Raw genomic sequence first — 12,190 nt, 5'->3', positions numbered from 1 at the left:
ACGACCAGTGCTCAGGGCTTTAGGCCACACCGTCCACACGCTTGTACCAGGGCGTCCTCCCCCACCTGGAAGTCAAGCTCAGTCCTCCAAGGAGCCAGATCCATTCTGGGGCCTTGGAAGCACACGTGAGGTTTCTGTCCTTACCAACTACTCCAGATGTTCTGTCGATCTGGGGGATCTACCCCTCTAAGTGCCTATTCCCGCTGAGCCTTCGCAAGAGTACGTGAGGTTGGGGTGTGCTGCTTCTTCTGCTGAACTTGGCATAAAGTAGCTCCCTCTGCCCTCCACTGCAGAGCCCCCCGCCAGAGCGGATGCATCTCCCTTTACCGTGGTTTCAACAGACATATCCCCCCTGCACCAACTAGCTAGAGAAGGCCTATTGTAAAGGTCTTTGGGCGGCAGCAGGAAGCTGTGGGGAGAGGAGCGGATGAACCCCACCCCCAGGTCTGCACGTCTGTCGCACACACAGGGAAGGCACCATGGCAGGGGCTGTGCTAGGGAACTGGGTTAGAAGAGCCCTGGGGTCTGGGGCACAGAGCTGACCGGCTGAGGCAGCCTGGGCTCCGGGTGTGGCCACGCCACCCTAGCAGGACTTCCAGCCCAGCCCCCAGCGGGGTTATCAGCTCCTCTGACTCGGCTAAGAGCTCTATCTCGCCACATCACCATCCACTTCGGCATACTTTCCCTATCGCGTCTCGTATCCCTCGAGTTTTTTCTTTGATCATAAAATCTGCAGAGAAGCCCTTTGCAATGAAAGCATTCAACTATTTCCCCCCCAAACCAGCAAGTATATTCGCGCCACTGCGAAACCAGGGCAAATGCTCAAAAGAGGTTCGCTGGGGAAGGCAGATGCCCCCCACTTCCTGGCTCAGATATATCCGTGGTGGTCTCCTTATTGGTTTCAAGTGAAATCTACAGTGTAGACGTGCTCGTTTCTGAAAGTGTAAGCGACAACAACAACAAAACCCTAAGTGACTTGTGAATTGTGAGCTCCTCTTATTTGAAAAACTGCCCTTGCGAACGTCTATGCTGAATTCTTAAGTAATTTAAAGATAACCTATCCTGTGCGTTCTTTACAATTCCCTAAGTCTTTCTGGCAAACACACCTTGGCTCGATGACGAAATGGTGAGCTCCTCGAGGGGATGCAGCATCTGAGTGATTTTTTTTTTTTTTACTTTCTGGAGTGCTCAGCATAGGGCCTGGCGCAAGAGTCGGCATTTAGTAAGTTTGGCTTAATTGAATTGGCTTTTTATAGGAATACTTAAAACCTGACCACATTATGGGCGGACAGTGTAGAGAACTGTTCCCGAGCCTTTTTCCATTTATGAAAGCCAGTCATAACCTCCTCTCTTGAGGTCAGCCCGGGAGCAACTGCTCTTGTCTCAGAAGTGGGACTCTGGCGGGGGGCCTCCTTCATTTCCACACCGGAAGGATGTGCCAGCAGCCCCTTTCCTGCTGGTGGCACTAATGACCTGCACACTCCGTCCCTCCCTTTGGACTAGATGCGGGGTGGTTCGGAACGTAATGGCGATGATGGAAAGAAAACCCATGAGACCCCGACCTGGTGGTCCGCCCCGCAGCACCCCCCACATGCACACATCCGAGCAAAGCCAAGCATCTGTGACATAAGTCGTCCATAAGGAAGATGGTCTCTTACCTGTCCGAGAAAGGGGCTCGGAAAGCAGGTGGGAAGCAAACAAGAGAGAGACACATTTTATGTAGTGGCCGACCACTTTGGGAGTGTCACCTCCTGCCCGGGCCACCAGCAGCAACGCACCGGGAGAGCGTAACAGGCAAGACAGCAGGACTGCTGCCAGAATATCACCAACCCTGGACAACCAGGTTCCCACGAACTCTTCAATACCTAGACCGAAAGTGTCTTGTTTTTAAAAACTCTACAAACAGGCCCTGACGCAGCTTCCCATGTGTTCCCCAACATTTTGAGCCCCCTCTACAGGCAGCCTAGCGGAAGTTCCCAAGCTGGCAGCGGGAAGAATTCAATGACCACCCCCCACGCCCGCAGGATGAAATTCAAAATCTTCTGGGTTCCGTGTGCACACGCTCATTACTCTCCTGTCCCATTTCTGCACACAAATCACCCGATTTTACACCAGGGAGATGTTCACCCATTCCAACCATTAAATGAACAAAATAGGTGGACACGGTGGCAGGGAGGTTTGCCTAACGCTGCACAAGTCCCTAACGGCAGAGGGGGGTAAGAACTCACACACGCCAACTCCCCGGAACCCAGGATCTTCCTCTGCACCGCAGGGGCCAAATCAAATCGCCAATACCCTCAAGGCTGCCAAAGCCAATGGTGTCATTAAATTCCAATACCTTCTAAGCTTCTAAGCCAGGCTCTGGGGAGGCAGTGAGGTTCTCCACCCTGTCCTGCAACGCTGAAGTCCCGCGGGCGGATCCCAACAGGACGACGACTCCAGGCTCTCACACCCAGAAGCCCACTCACACCTGCACGTGCTCCATGGCCAGGCCACATCTTTCCCCGCAGCCCAAGCAGACGCGCGTTTAGATCAAATGCACTCTATGTACCTAGTCTGCCCCTGTTGTGACGCTCTAGAGCGGGGCTTATCTTCAAAGTGGCATGATCACCTTTCACCCTTACTCCACAGCCCTCCAGCCGGCTAGGCTGGGACAGGACAGAAGCGAAGCAGAGACGAGAGGCAGCCTGGCCGCTCCGGAGTTCAGTCTCCCCGGCAAACTGCTTAGAAGGAGCACAATGGTGTTGAGTAAGCCGCCCTTTGTGTTTTAGTCATTCGCTAAAAATACACAGCACCGACCATTTAAAACATTATCTGGTCCCTACTCTTAGGCAGTGCACACTGAAGCATTTAGGCACAAAGGGACATGATGCTTGTAACTTACCTTGGGATAGCTCCGCAAACCAAGTAGGGGGCAGAGGGAGGCGAATTGACAAAGCGAAAGGGGTAAAATGTTAACAATAGGAAAACCTGGATACAGAATACACGGAAGCTGATTTTAGTTTTACAACTTTTTGTCACTTTGAAATGATTTCCAAAGAAAACGTAAAAATTATACCCCAAACTTCAAAGCGGAAAGAACAAAAACATCTGATGGCAGATGGCAGAGGTGAGGCAGATGAAGGAGAAGCCAAGCGAGAAGCTTATTCAGAGAGGACAGAGGTCCCCAGAACTGGGTGTGTCAGCAAGGACATAGAAAGGACACCAAAGATCAATGGGGCGGGGTCAACAGATTACATCACGGTCACATCTCTGCTACAGGCCTCCTTCCCCCTGGGCATTCTCAATCGAGGCAGGCCAATGAGGAATGACAAGCCCCCAGATTTAAAAGACTCCATCCGTCCTTGAAAGGGATAGCCTGGCCACCGAGTGGAATCATGGGGCCTTCTTGTGATGTCAACTGCACTCAGAATGTTCATCATCTGGACAACCCAACCAGCCTCTTGGGAGCAGATGTGTGATCTCCATACCCTACAGTAGTCAGAATATGGAGAACTTCTCATTCCTCAGCATTTCCGGACCTCAAATCTCCTCCTCAGCCCTGAGCACTTTTCCCGACATTATGTCCTCACGTGCCACCAGCTTGCCAGGTAAACTCTGGTGCCACTAGGGCCACAAAAATGTGGTTTTTTTGAAGCTTTTAATTGAGCACTCTACCAGATCATGTTACAGGACTACGATTTAGTGAGAAAGTCAAATTATACATGGGGAGAAAATAATTTTTCAAAATGCTGCATTCATGGTAAGTAGTTCCTGCTGTTTATTCATTTCTGGCAAGGGAAGGACGGGGGAAAACACTTGTTGTCCAGTTTTGTTTTTTTCCTCTAGAATCTCAGGTGACTGTCTATGTTGAATAGGGGCTAGTTTTAGCCCTGGTTGGACAAGCTGGAGAAGAGGCAGGCTCACCAACCCCTCAGTAGGAACCTAGGAGGCAGGGTCCCTGAGGAGCATAGCAGGGAATCAAGGCAGATGCTCGGAGGACTCGCTATTCCAAGTGTGGTCTGTGGGCCTCCACGGCGGCCTCACCTGGGAGCTTGTTAGCAATGCAGACTCTCAGGCTGCCCCCAGACCTGCTGACTCAGAACCTGCGTGGGTAACAAGGCCTCCAGGTGGTTCCTGGAGAAGTGTGCACATTAAAGCTTGAGAAGCCTCCTCTACGCAGGAGCTAGCTCTCCGAAACATCCACGTGTCTGTAGGAAACCACCTCATATGGTGGTTTCCCAAACTGAGCTCCGGTCCCACTCTGGGATTTGAGGCAGGCTGGCTTTTTACGAAGCGTTAGCAGTCATCAGGGTGTTCACGCAGCTAGGGTCCACCTCAACGCTCCCCGGCTGTGGGCAGGAGATGTTTCAACTGGAGAAACTGACTTCTCATCCTCAAAGGGGCCATGTAAGATAGCTACGTGGTCCGTGACTAGACTCCCTCCCCTGGATCCCAGAGCAAGCCCAGAGGCTGGAATGCAGAATGCAGAGACAGACAGACAGACAGACAGACACACACACACACACACACACACACACATACAGAGCAAGCTGCTGGAAGGTCAAGAGAAGGATGGGCCAGGCAGAAAGCTATCATCTGGTATGCATCTAAAATTCTCCCTTGGAGAGAATCTTTCCCAGATCTCAACGAAAAGGCCCCCTTTGGCATTCCCCAGGATGCCACCCAGAATAGTTCTGCTTATTTGGGTGCAAAAGAAGGCACTGTTTTTCTTCAGCTTTGCAATGTCATCAAGTCCCAAGGTAGAGCCTCTAGGTATGTTGGGGGGGGCGGCCAACAAGAAGAGGACCCCCAGCCTTGCACAGCTCACCAGCGCGTTTCTTCCATAACCAGACGTTGCAAAGACTGCATTACCCACCGAGGCGGCCAGCCCGGCTCAGGCCCTGCCAGCCCGGTACCACGGCAGTGCCTTCCGGCTCAGGGTGCAGAACACGGGGTTCTCTCCAGGTGAGGCCTTCTCCGCCTTGGTCAGGCACCTGTGAGAGGCTAGAGGGGCACGGGCTGCTCCCCGACAGGAAGGGTGCCGTTTCCCCCCGGTCCTCTCCTTCCTGGTCCTTCCTTCAGGAGACCCCCACAGGCCGGCCTCCCGAGCTGGGGTGCAACGGCAGCTTCCGCCCCCGTGGGTTGTTGCGGGCAGACAGGGAGGCTGGAAAAATTGGCGGTGGAAAAGGGGCGCTGGGAAGCCAGAGGGCTGGCTGTTCGCTGAGCCACCTGCCGACCCTTAGAGGAGTGGAGGCAAGGTGTCTGCAGGGAGCGCGGCACGTGACGGATGCTGAGGCTTAGTAAACGCCGGTGGAGTCTCCACCCCAGAGATCAAACTGCCATTTGTGGGAGCAGCCGGAAGGCAGGCCTCAGGCGGCTCTCCCCACCCCAACTCCCCCCCTGCTCTCAGCCCCGCAGTCGAGGGGGGGCGGGGAGGGACCCCGAAGCCATGCCCGACTCCTGACCTCTTGCCTTTCTGCTTCTCCATGCTCAGACCCCACCCTTTCCTCCGCAGACTGCATTTTGGGGGACCCCCAGAACGGGGAGCAGCTGAGGCGGAACTGCACCATCTACCGGCCCTGGTTCTCCCCTTACAGCTACTTTGTGTGCACAGACCCGGAGAGCCACCTGGAGGCCTACAGCTTCCCAGACGTGCAGCGGGACGAGGGCAGGGGGGACAGCTGCCTTCCGGAGGACTTGGCTGAGAGCATCTGCTCGTCCTCTTCCTCCCCGGAGAACACCTGCCCCCGAGAGGCCACCAAGAAGTCCAGGCCTGGACTGGACTCCACGGACTACATCACGTCCCAGGACATTCTCACAGCCTCCAGGTGGCACCCGGCCCCGCAGAGCGGCTACAAGTGTGCGGCCTGCTGCCGCATGTACCCGACTCTGCACTCCCTGAAGAGCCACATCAAGGGGGGCTTCAGGGAGGGCTTCAGCTGTAAGGTGTACTACCGCAAGCTCAAAACCCTCTGGGGCAAGGAGCAGAAGGCCCGGCCGGGAGACAGGCTCTCCTCGGGTGGCTGCCAGGCCTTCAAGTAGCCCGGCTGGAGGGCCGCAGCTGTCCTGTTAGTGGACATCTCAGGGAAAGAGGGGATAAAGCCTAGTTGTGTCTCCAGACAGATGTCAATAAACCAAAGTTAGCCACAGCCTTCTGTCAAGTCCGAGGTCACCCCGATCCACCTGCGGTCATTCCCGGTCCCCATCCCGTGCCCCTCTGGCGAACGGTTACCTAGCCACAGCAGGCCCCCCTCGCCGCCCCTCCCGCCTTTCCTTCCCCTCTCCTTGTCAAGTTTGAGAATAGCCTCTATAGTGGTGCTTTTCAAGGTGAGGTGCCCAGATCAGCAATGTCAGCATCCCCCAGGAATTTGCGAGAAATGATATCTCAGATTCACTGAATCAGAAACTCGGCGGGTAGCCCGGCAGTCCGGGTTCTCGGCAGCCCTCCGGGTGATTCTGGGGCAGCGCAAGCATGAGAACGCTGCTCAAAGACGCTGGCTTCCTGGTTGGCCCCCCTGTGACCAGTCCCTGCCACACCCCGCTCAGAGGGGAGGGCTCGCCCAGAGGGCAGGAGAACGAACGTCCTTTCCCACGGGCACAGGGAAGCTTCCTGCGTCATCTGGAACCTTCTCGGGTGTTAGATCTCCTGAGGGGTGGAACAGGGAGGACTGCACGCCCCCACGCATAAGGCAGGAAAGAGGTGCATAGGGCCGGGCCCACCCTCCACCCCGTGCAACACAATCCTTCACTTGGAAGGGGCACGCTTGCTGAAGCACACCAGACTTGCTTCTGACCCAGGGGAAGCTCTACCTGGCTGTGTTGAGTCATGTCAAAGTAGGCAGGTACACACGTGAAAACACGGCTTCCCATTACCAAGTAATGCACCAGCAGGCAAGCCCGACAGTCATCCCATTTCTGAGCAAGCCTCACTACCAACTCCGACCCAGAAACATGGCTGAACATCAGGGATGCAGAGAAGACATCTGTTTTACCCATTATGTGGTTAAAAAAAAAAAAGAGCTGAATGCTTAATGGTCTTATTTTTAGGCCTTATTTACCTCTCATTTCGTCTCCCTAATGCCCCAGGGACCCTCTCACTGCCATGGGGCATCTCCTCTGGGTGGGGGAGCCCGGCATCAACCCTCCCTTCACCTCTGCCTCCCCACTGGCTGGCCAACAGGTTGGAATGGAAGATTCCCCCTTGCCCTTCCAGTGGTCCTATAGTGAGGTCTCTGCTTTCTGGTTTAGCAGAGCTGCTTCTGCTTATCCCTGTCCTGCTAAAATATCATTTGCGGTTCTTTTGTGAGAGGCTGGCCTCAAATCCTGTCATGTCCCACGCTGAGAAAACCTTCCCCACTCACTCTCTCCCCACCCTCTACCAACGCAGCCAGAATCCAAGAATGTACTTGAACTGAGGGTCCCAGCCTGTCCACTCGGGGGTGGGTGGTCTCTCTAAACAGCCCTGACGTCACTCCCTGGACCCCCCAGGGGAGGAGACAGACACGTCCTCATTCTGATTTCCTGTTTTCCAAAATGGAAAAGCCACCTACCCCCTTGAAGACCTTCCCCTACACGTGTCCCTGTGCACGTGCGTCCCTTGGTGGGGCCCTTGAGGAGGGAGTACAAGGAGGGGCTCACGTGGGGGCCTCGTGGCCTTACCTCGGTCTGTGGGACATTCAGGAGGAATCGGCTCTTGTCTGGCCTCACGCCCTTTGCCCAACCCACACTCCCTCCTCCAGAGTGTCCATGTCGCGGGCACAGAACACGTTAAAAAAGACAGAAAGCCATCCCACAGCCGGGGTCTGGGCAGAAGGGCCACAGCACGCGCCAGCCGCTGCCTGGCAGGGGCTTAAGTTTCGTGTGAGGACGGGCGCTCTCTGCCTTTCACACATTTAATAGCATCATTGGGGCCCCCAGGAACTTTCTCAGTGCAGAGTTCTGAGGAAAGTTTCAGCACACAGAAAACGCACCCAGCCCACAAATGCACGGACCACGTGGGTACATCCCCCCGCCCCCAAATCAAGGGGAAGGCAAGCTCCATGGTGCCCTGAGCCCCTGCCAGGCACTCTGCTGGGTGCTTGTAAAATGCAAGCTCATTTACTCTTCATTATCGCTTTATCTGGTCTATTTTATCCCCATTTTACAGATGAGAAAAATGGGGCTCAGTTCCGTCACTCAGAAAAGGGCGAAGGGCATGTGAAGCTGGTTGATCAGACCCTCTCAACCTGCCTGCAGACCCGGCCGGGCCTGACAAAGCACCAGGCCCGGCAAGCCCTCTGCCTTCGAGAGGGCTAAACGTTCTGGCCAAACTGGTCTGGTTTCCATGACGTTGGCTTTTCGACATCCTGCGGCTTCTGTTTCTCTGACACTCCTCCCTCGCGAGCCTTCCTCCTCCCTTTCGTGTCTCCTCCTGGCAGGAAAGCCAAGTCCCCTGGAACCAGTGCCACTCCACTGAGCTGAGGGGCAAGGGCACCACAATGTTTGTGGGCAGGTGTGGGGACCAGCCTATTTTGATTCTGCGATAGACATTTTAGGAATAGGGCTGTTCGGAATCCTACCTATTGCGTATTTCAGACATTTAGTCAAGGGAGTCGGTGAAATTTTATGATCTAGATGATTTTAGCTACAGCTGGAAACATCTATGATGTCATACTTTTTCAGGCACTCAAAACTTGCTTATATGCCAGTGACGTCTGCGGTGTGAGAGAACCTGGGCCGGGGAGGGTCGAGAACAACGGGCACAAGCCTGGGGCCTCTCAACTTCAGGACTTCTGACATTTGGGGAAGAATGGTTCTCTATTGTGGCAGGGGGGGGGGGGGGGGGGCCTCTCCTGTGCATTGTAGGATGTTTAGCAACATCCCTGGCTTCTACCCACTAAATATCAAAAGCATCCTTCCCCCAGTTGGAACAAACCAAAACTGTCTCCAGGCGCTGCCGAATGTCCTGCAGGGAAGCAACATCATCCCCAGATGAGAACCACGGTTGAACCGTCTGATCAGCAAGGCTGGTCTAGATAAACCGCACCTGAAGGCACCACCTCCCTCCCCTGTTTTCTGAACACCACAACCCTTGAGAACTGTGTGTCGCAGAGCTGATGGCCGCTGGCTTGGGAAGGGAGTGGAAGTGAGGGCAAATCAGGGAGCAGGAGGAATAGAAGAAGCAAGAAAAGACCAAGGAAAAGCTTTTAGAAATAAGAAAGGTTTATTTAGCAAAAGCCACTAGACTAGTGACGACATCCAGGGAGTAAGTGCACTTTACATGAACAGATTCTTGTCCCAGAGAGTTGAACCAACAGAGTTAATGACACAACAGTTTCAGAAGTAGAGGCTCGGGGTCGGTGGGGTAAGAGGAGGCGGTCAGGCAAAGAGGAAATCAAAGGAACCCAAGTCATGAACAGAAGCCACGGGGAGAAGGGAAGCTACGAAGGGGCTTCACAGAGAGCGTTGATACAAGCAGGGATATAAGGAATATCATTTTCATCCCAATATGCAGTCCGTTCTGTGCAGAGAAATTCTTTGCTGGCTCTGCACCTGGGAGAGCCTCACGTGCCCAGGAGTCTGCCGGCACGTGGGGGGAGGCTGAGGCAGGCGCCCCCCCCCAACTCCCGGTGTCCACTTGTCCTCTATACAGGGCAGAGCAGAAGGATGAAAGAGGAGGAGGGCAGGAGCTGAGTGAGCAGAGCAAGAAGCAAGGAGGGAGGAGGAGGAGGGTGACATCGCTGGGAAATCAGTTCTGCGATGTTCTCTTTCCTGCCCAGTGGCTGGTGACCCGTCATGGCCCCTCGATCCATCCTGTCCCCCATCTCCACACCACGGTGTGCGTTGCTCTGGGTCACACCGGGGACGATGCCAACATGCAAACCAGCGCTCCAGGGAAGGCCCCCTCTGGGGGAAGGCCGGGGCTGGGGTGGCTGGAAACCACTCTGGAGCATCCGACGGCAAGGGTCCTGGATGGATCCAGAGTCAGGGGTACAGACAACTAGCCTCTTCAAATTCCTTAACCTCTCCTAACCCCCCCTCTTTCCCTCTGCAAGCTTCTCTAGACCCTTCAGAAACTATTCCCCACCCCAGCCCTCCCTCTCCTGCCACATTCCACAAACCCAATCCACTGGCCCCTGGCTTCACCCTCAGCTCCTGCTTACACGCAGCGGGCCTCGAGAAGCCAGACCTTCCGCTCCCCCGAACACTCAAGAAGATCCTACCGCTCTGAGAGGCCGCACCCAGGTGAGGGTCTGGGAAGCCGGCTAGGCTCAGCCACACCGGATTCCTGACATCCCTCCCTCAGTCTGGGGCTCTCACCTTCCTGGTTCTTCCTTGTGTATCTGGACCTGTCCATCCAATGGTGGATCAGAAAAGACAGCAAAATAAACAGAACCACCCCTCTCCAACTAAATACATGTTAGGAAAACAACACAACTCTGCTGTCGTTCAAACGCCCTGAAGATTCACATTCTCTTCTCTCCCGTCACTTCTTGCATGCCCACACACACATACTCACCTTCCCTCACACGGTATACAAGCCTGTACGTACATGCACACGCACACATCCACTCACACCCCACCCCGTTTCTGCCGATACCCTGGTGCACCAGCAAATGTTACACCATAAAGCTACGTGTATTTCCTTTCATTTGGACTTTCTAGTCTAGAAGAAACCCAGCTGTTTAAGAAAAGGGCTACGCTTTCATTTATATAAATTTTAAAGCAAAGTCGGGGTTGAAGAACTCTGTTTTTTGGGTAACCCCATCCTTAGCAAGGAATCCTCAAAGAATACTGCAGTCTGGGTCTGTCGCTTGTTGTCCCGGATAAAGACTTATTTCCCCGAAGAACTCTGTTTTTTGGGTAACCCCATCCTTAGCAAGGAATCCTCAAAGAATACTGCAGTCTGGGTCTGTCGCTTGTTGTCCCGGATAAAGACTTATTTCCCCGAACACAGGACCTAGCAATGGCTCAGCGCTCTCTCAAGGCATTTCTAAATCTGCTAACAGCCACTCACGGCCTGACTGTCGCAAAGGGAGCGTGGCCTCCCTGCTGCGGTCAGCCCGCCAGACCGGGTGGGAATCTCTAGACAAGGCCTGGATGGTCAAAGACAGGAGATGTGCTCGAGGCACGCACCCACACAGACGGGTCAAGGGGGGACAGGGCTGTGGTCCCTGACTGAAGTGGCAGTGATTCTGAAGAGTGGAAAGAAATAGTCTCAGCTACCCGCTCGTTTGGTTATTTCTGCAGTAAAAACTAACCAATACCCCAGTGGAGGGGATGGGTTGAGAGGTAAGGCTGGGGGCTCAGGGCCTCTGAGGCTTTCTCAGAGGGGAGGGTGCTACGCAAGCCTCGGCCAGCACGGCCCCTGAGGCAGGACACAGAGGAGAGAAGTGGGCAGCTTCCCAGCATCCAGGCAGAGGGGCTGGGCTTGCAGGCAGGAAGGGGGACAGGGCTCCCACCCTGAGGAATCCAACCTATATCATCTGTGGCCCCTTTCCCTGCACGGGCCCGACCGACGTTCAAATCCCAGTCTCCCTCGGAAGCTGGAGAAAATGTCCAGATTCAAGTCATCCGAAAGCTTACCCGATGTGACACATCCCACTTCCACACTCACACTGAAAGCACCGGCCGGTCCCTCACCGCCCAGAGCACTCAACATCTATCATCTCCACAACGGCCTAGAGAAGGAATTCCTTCCATAAGGTCAGGGGTTAGGCAACTGCTAGCATCCTGGATATCCAGACAGACGGGACCTGAGCCGGTACCTGATGGTTTTCCTTCGCCGTGGGGACCACGAGATGGGGCGGGAGGGGGTGACCCGGGCATCCCGGGCCAGGACAGAGCAGAGGAGCCTGATGAAGCAGCCCGCACACAGCAGGTCCTCGGGCAGCCTGGTGGTCCCCACGAAGGGACCCTCTCGAAAAGCGACGGGCTCTGGAGGGCCCTGCCCTCCCCTCCCAAGTCTCACGTGGGAGAGAAGGGCCCATTCACCTCTGGGAGTCCCAATGCTCCCCCTTCGTGCCCTCCAAAGCAAAGTCCTAATCCCTTCCTGAAACCGCAGGCTCTCCGGGGCCCCTGGCTGGAGCCAACGTCGCTGGTCCTCCAGGTGCTCACCGCCCTCCGCCGCGCAGGCATCCTCGGCGGTGCGCCCGGCCCCGCGTCCCTCCGGCCCCCGCGCCCCGCGCCTCGCCCCCCGCGTCCCTCCGGCCCCTGCTCCCGGCCCACC

At 55.2% G+C, this 12,190-nt stretch overlaps 1 protein-coding gene across 1 annotated transcript; it reads left to right on the top strand.

The window, feature by feature from the left end:
• Positions 1-3,487: 3,487 nt before the first annotated feature.
• Positions 3,488-6,024, top strand: SPATA46 (spermatogenesis associated 46). The gene is made up of 3 exons (XM_021698400.1): positions 3,488-3,590; positions 4,834-4,947; positions 5,498-6,024. Exons 1-3 carry the CDS (start codon positions 3,488-3,490, stop codon positions 6,022-6,024), a joined length of 744 nt encoding a protein of 247 aa, XP_021554075.1.
• The last annotated feature ends 6,166 nt before the right edge of the window (positions 6,025-12,190 follow it).

This window comes from Neomonachus schauinslandi, chromosome 6, assembly GCF_002201575.2.
Source record: "Neomonachus schauinslandi chromosome 6, ASM220157v2, whole genome shotgun sequence".
NCBI lineage: Eukaryota > Metazoa > Chordata > Mammalia > Carnivora > Phocidae > Neomonachus > Neomonachus schauinslandi.
The sequence above is the reverse complement of the archived record's forward strand: the minus strand, read 5'-3'. Positions and strand labels throughout refer to the sequence as shown.

Excerpts from the sequence above, each read along its gene's own strand:
- SPATA46 (XM_021698400.1), top strand. The coding sequence starts at position 3,488 with ATGGAGAACTTCTCATTCCTCAGCATTTCCGGACCTCAAATCTCCTCC. Across the intron at positions 3,591-4,833 it reads ACGTGCCACCAGCTTGCCAG|ACGTTGCAAAGACTGCATTA; the intron begins GTAAACTCTGGT and ends TTCCATAACCAG. Across the intron at positions 4,948-5,497 it reads GAACACGGGGTTCTCTCCAG|ACTGCATTTTGGGGGACCCC; the intron begins GTGAGGCCTTCT and ends TTTCCTCCGCAG.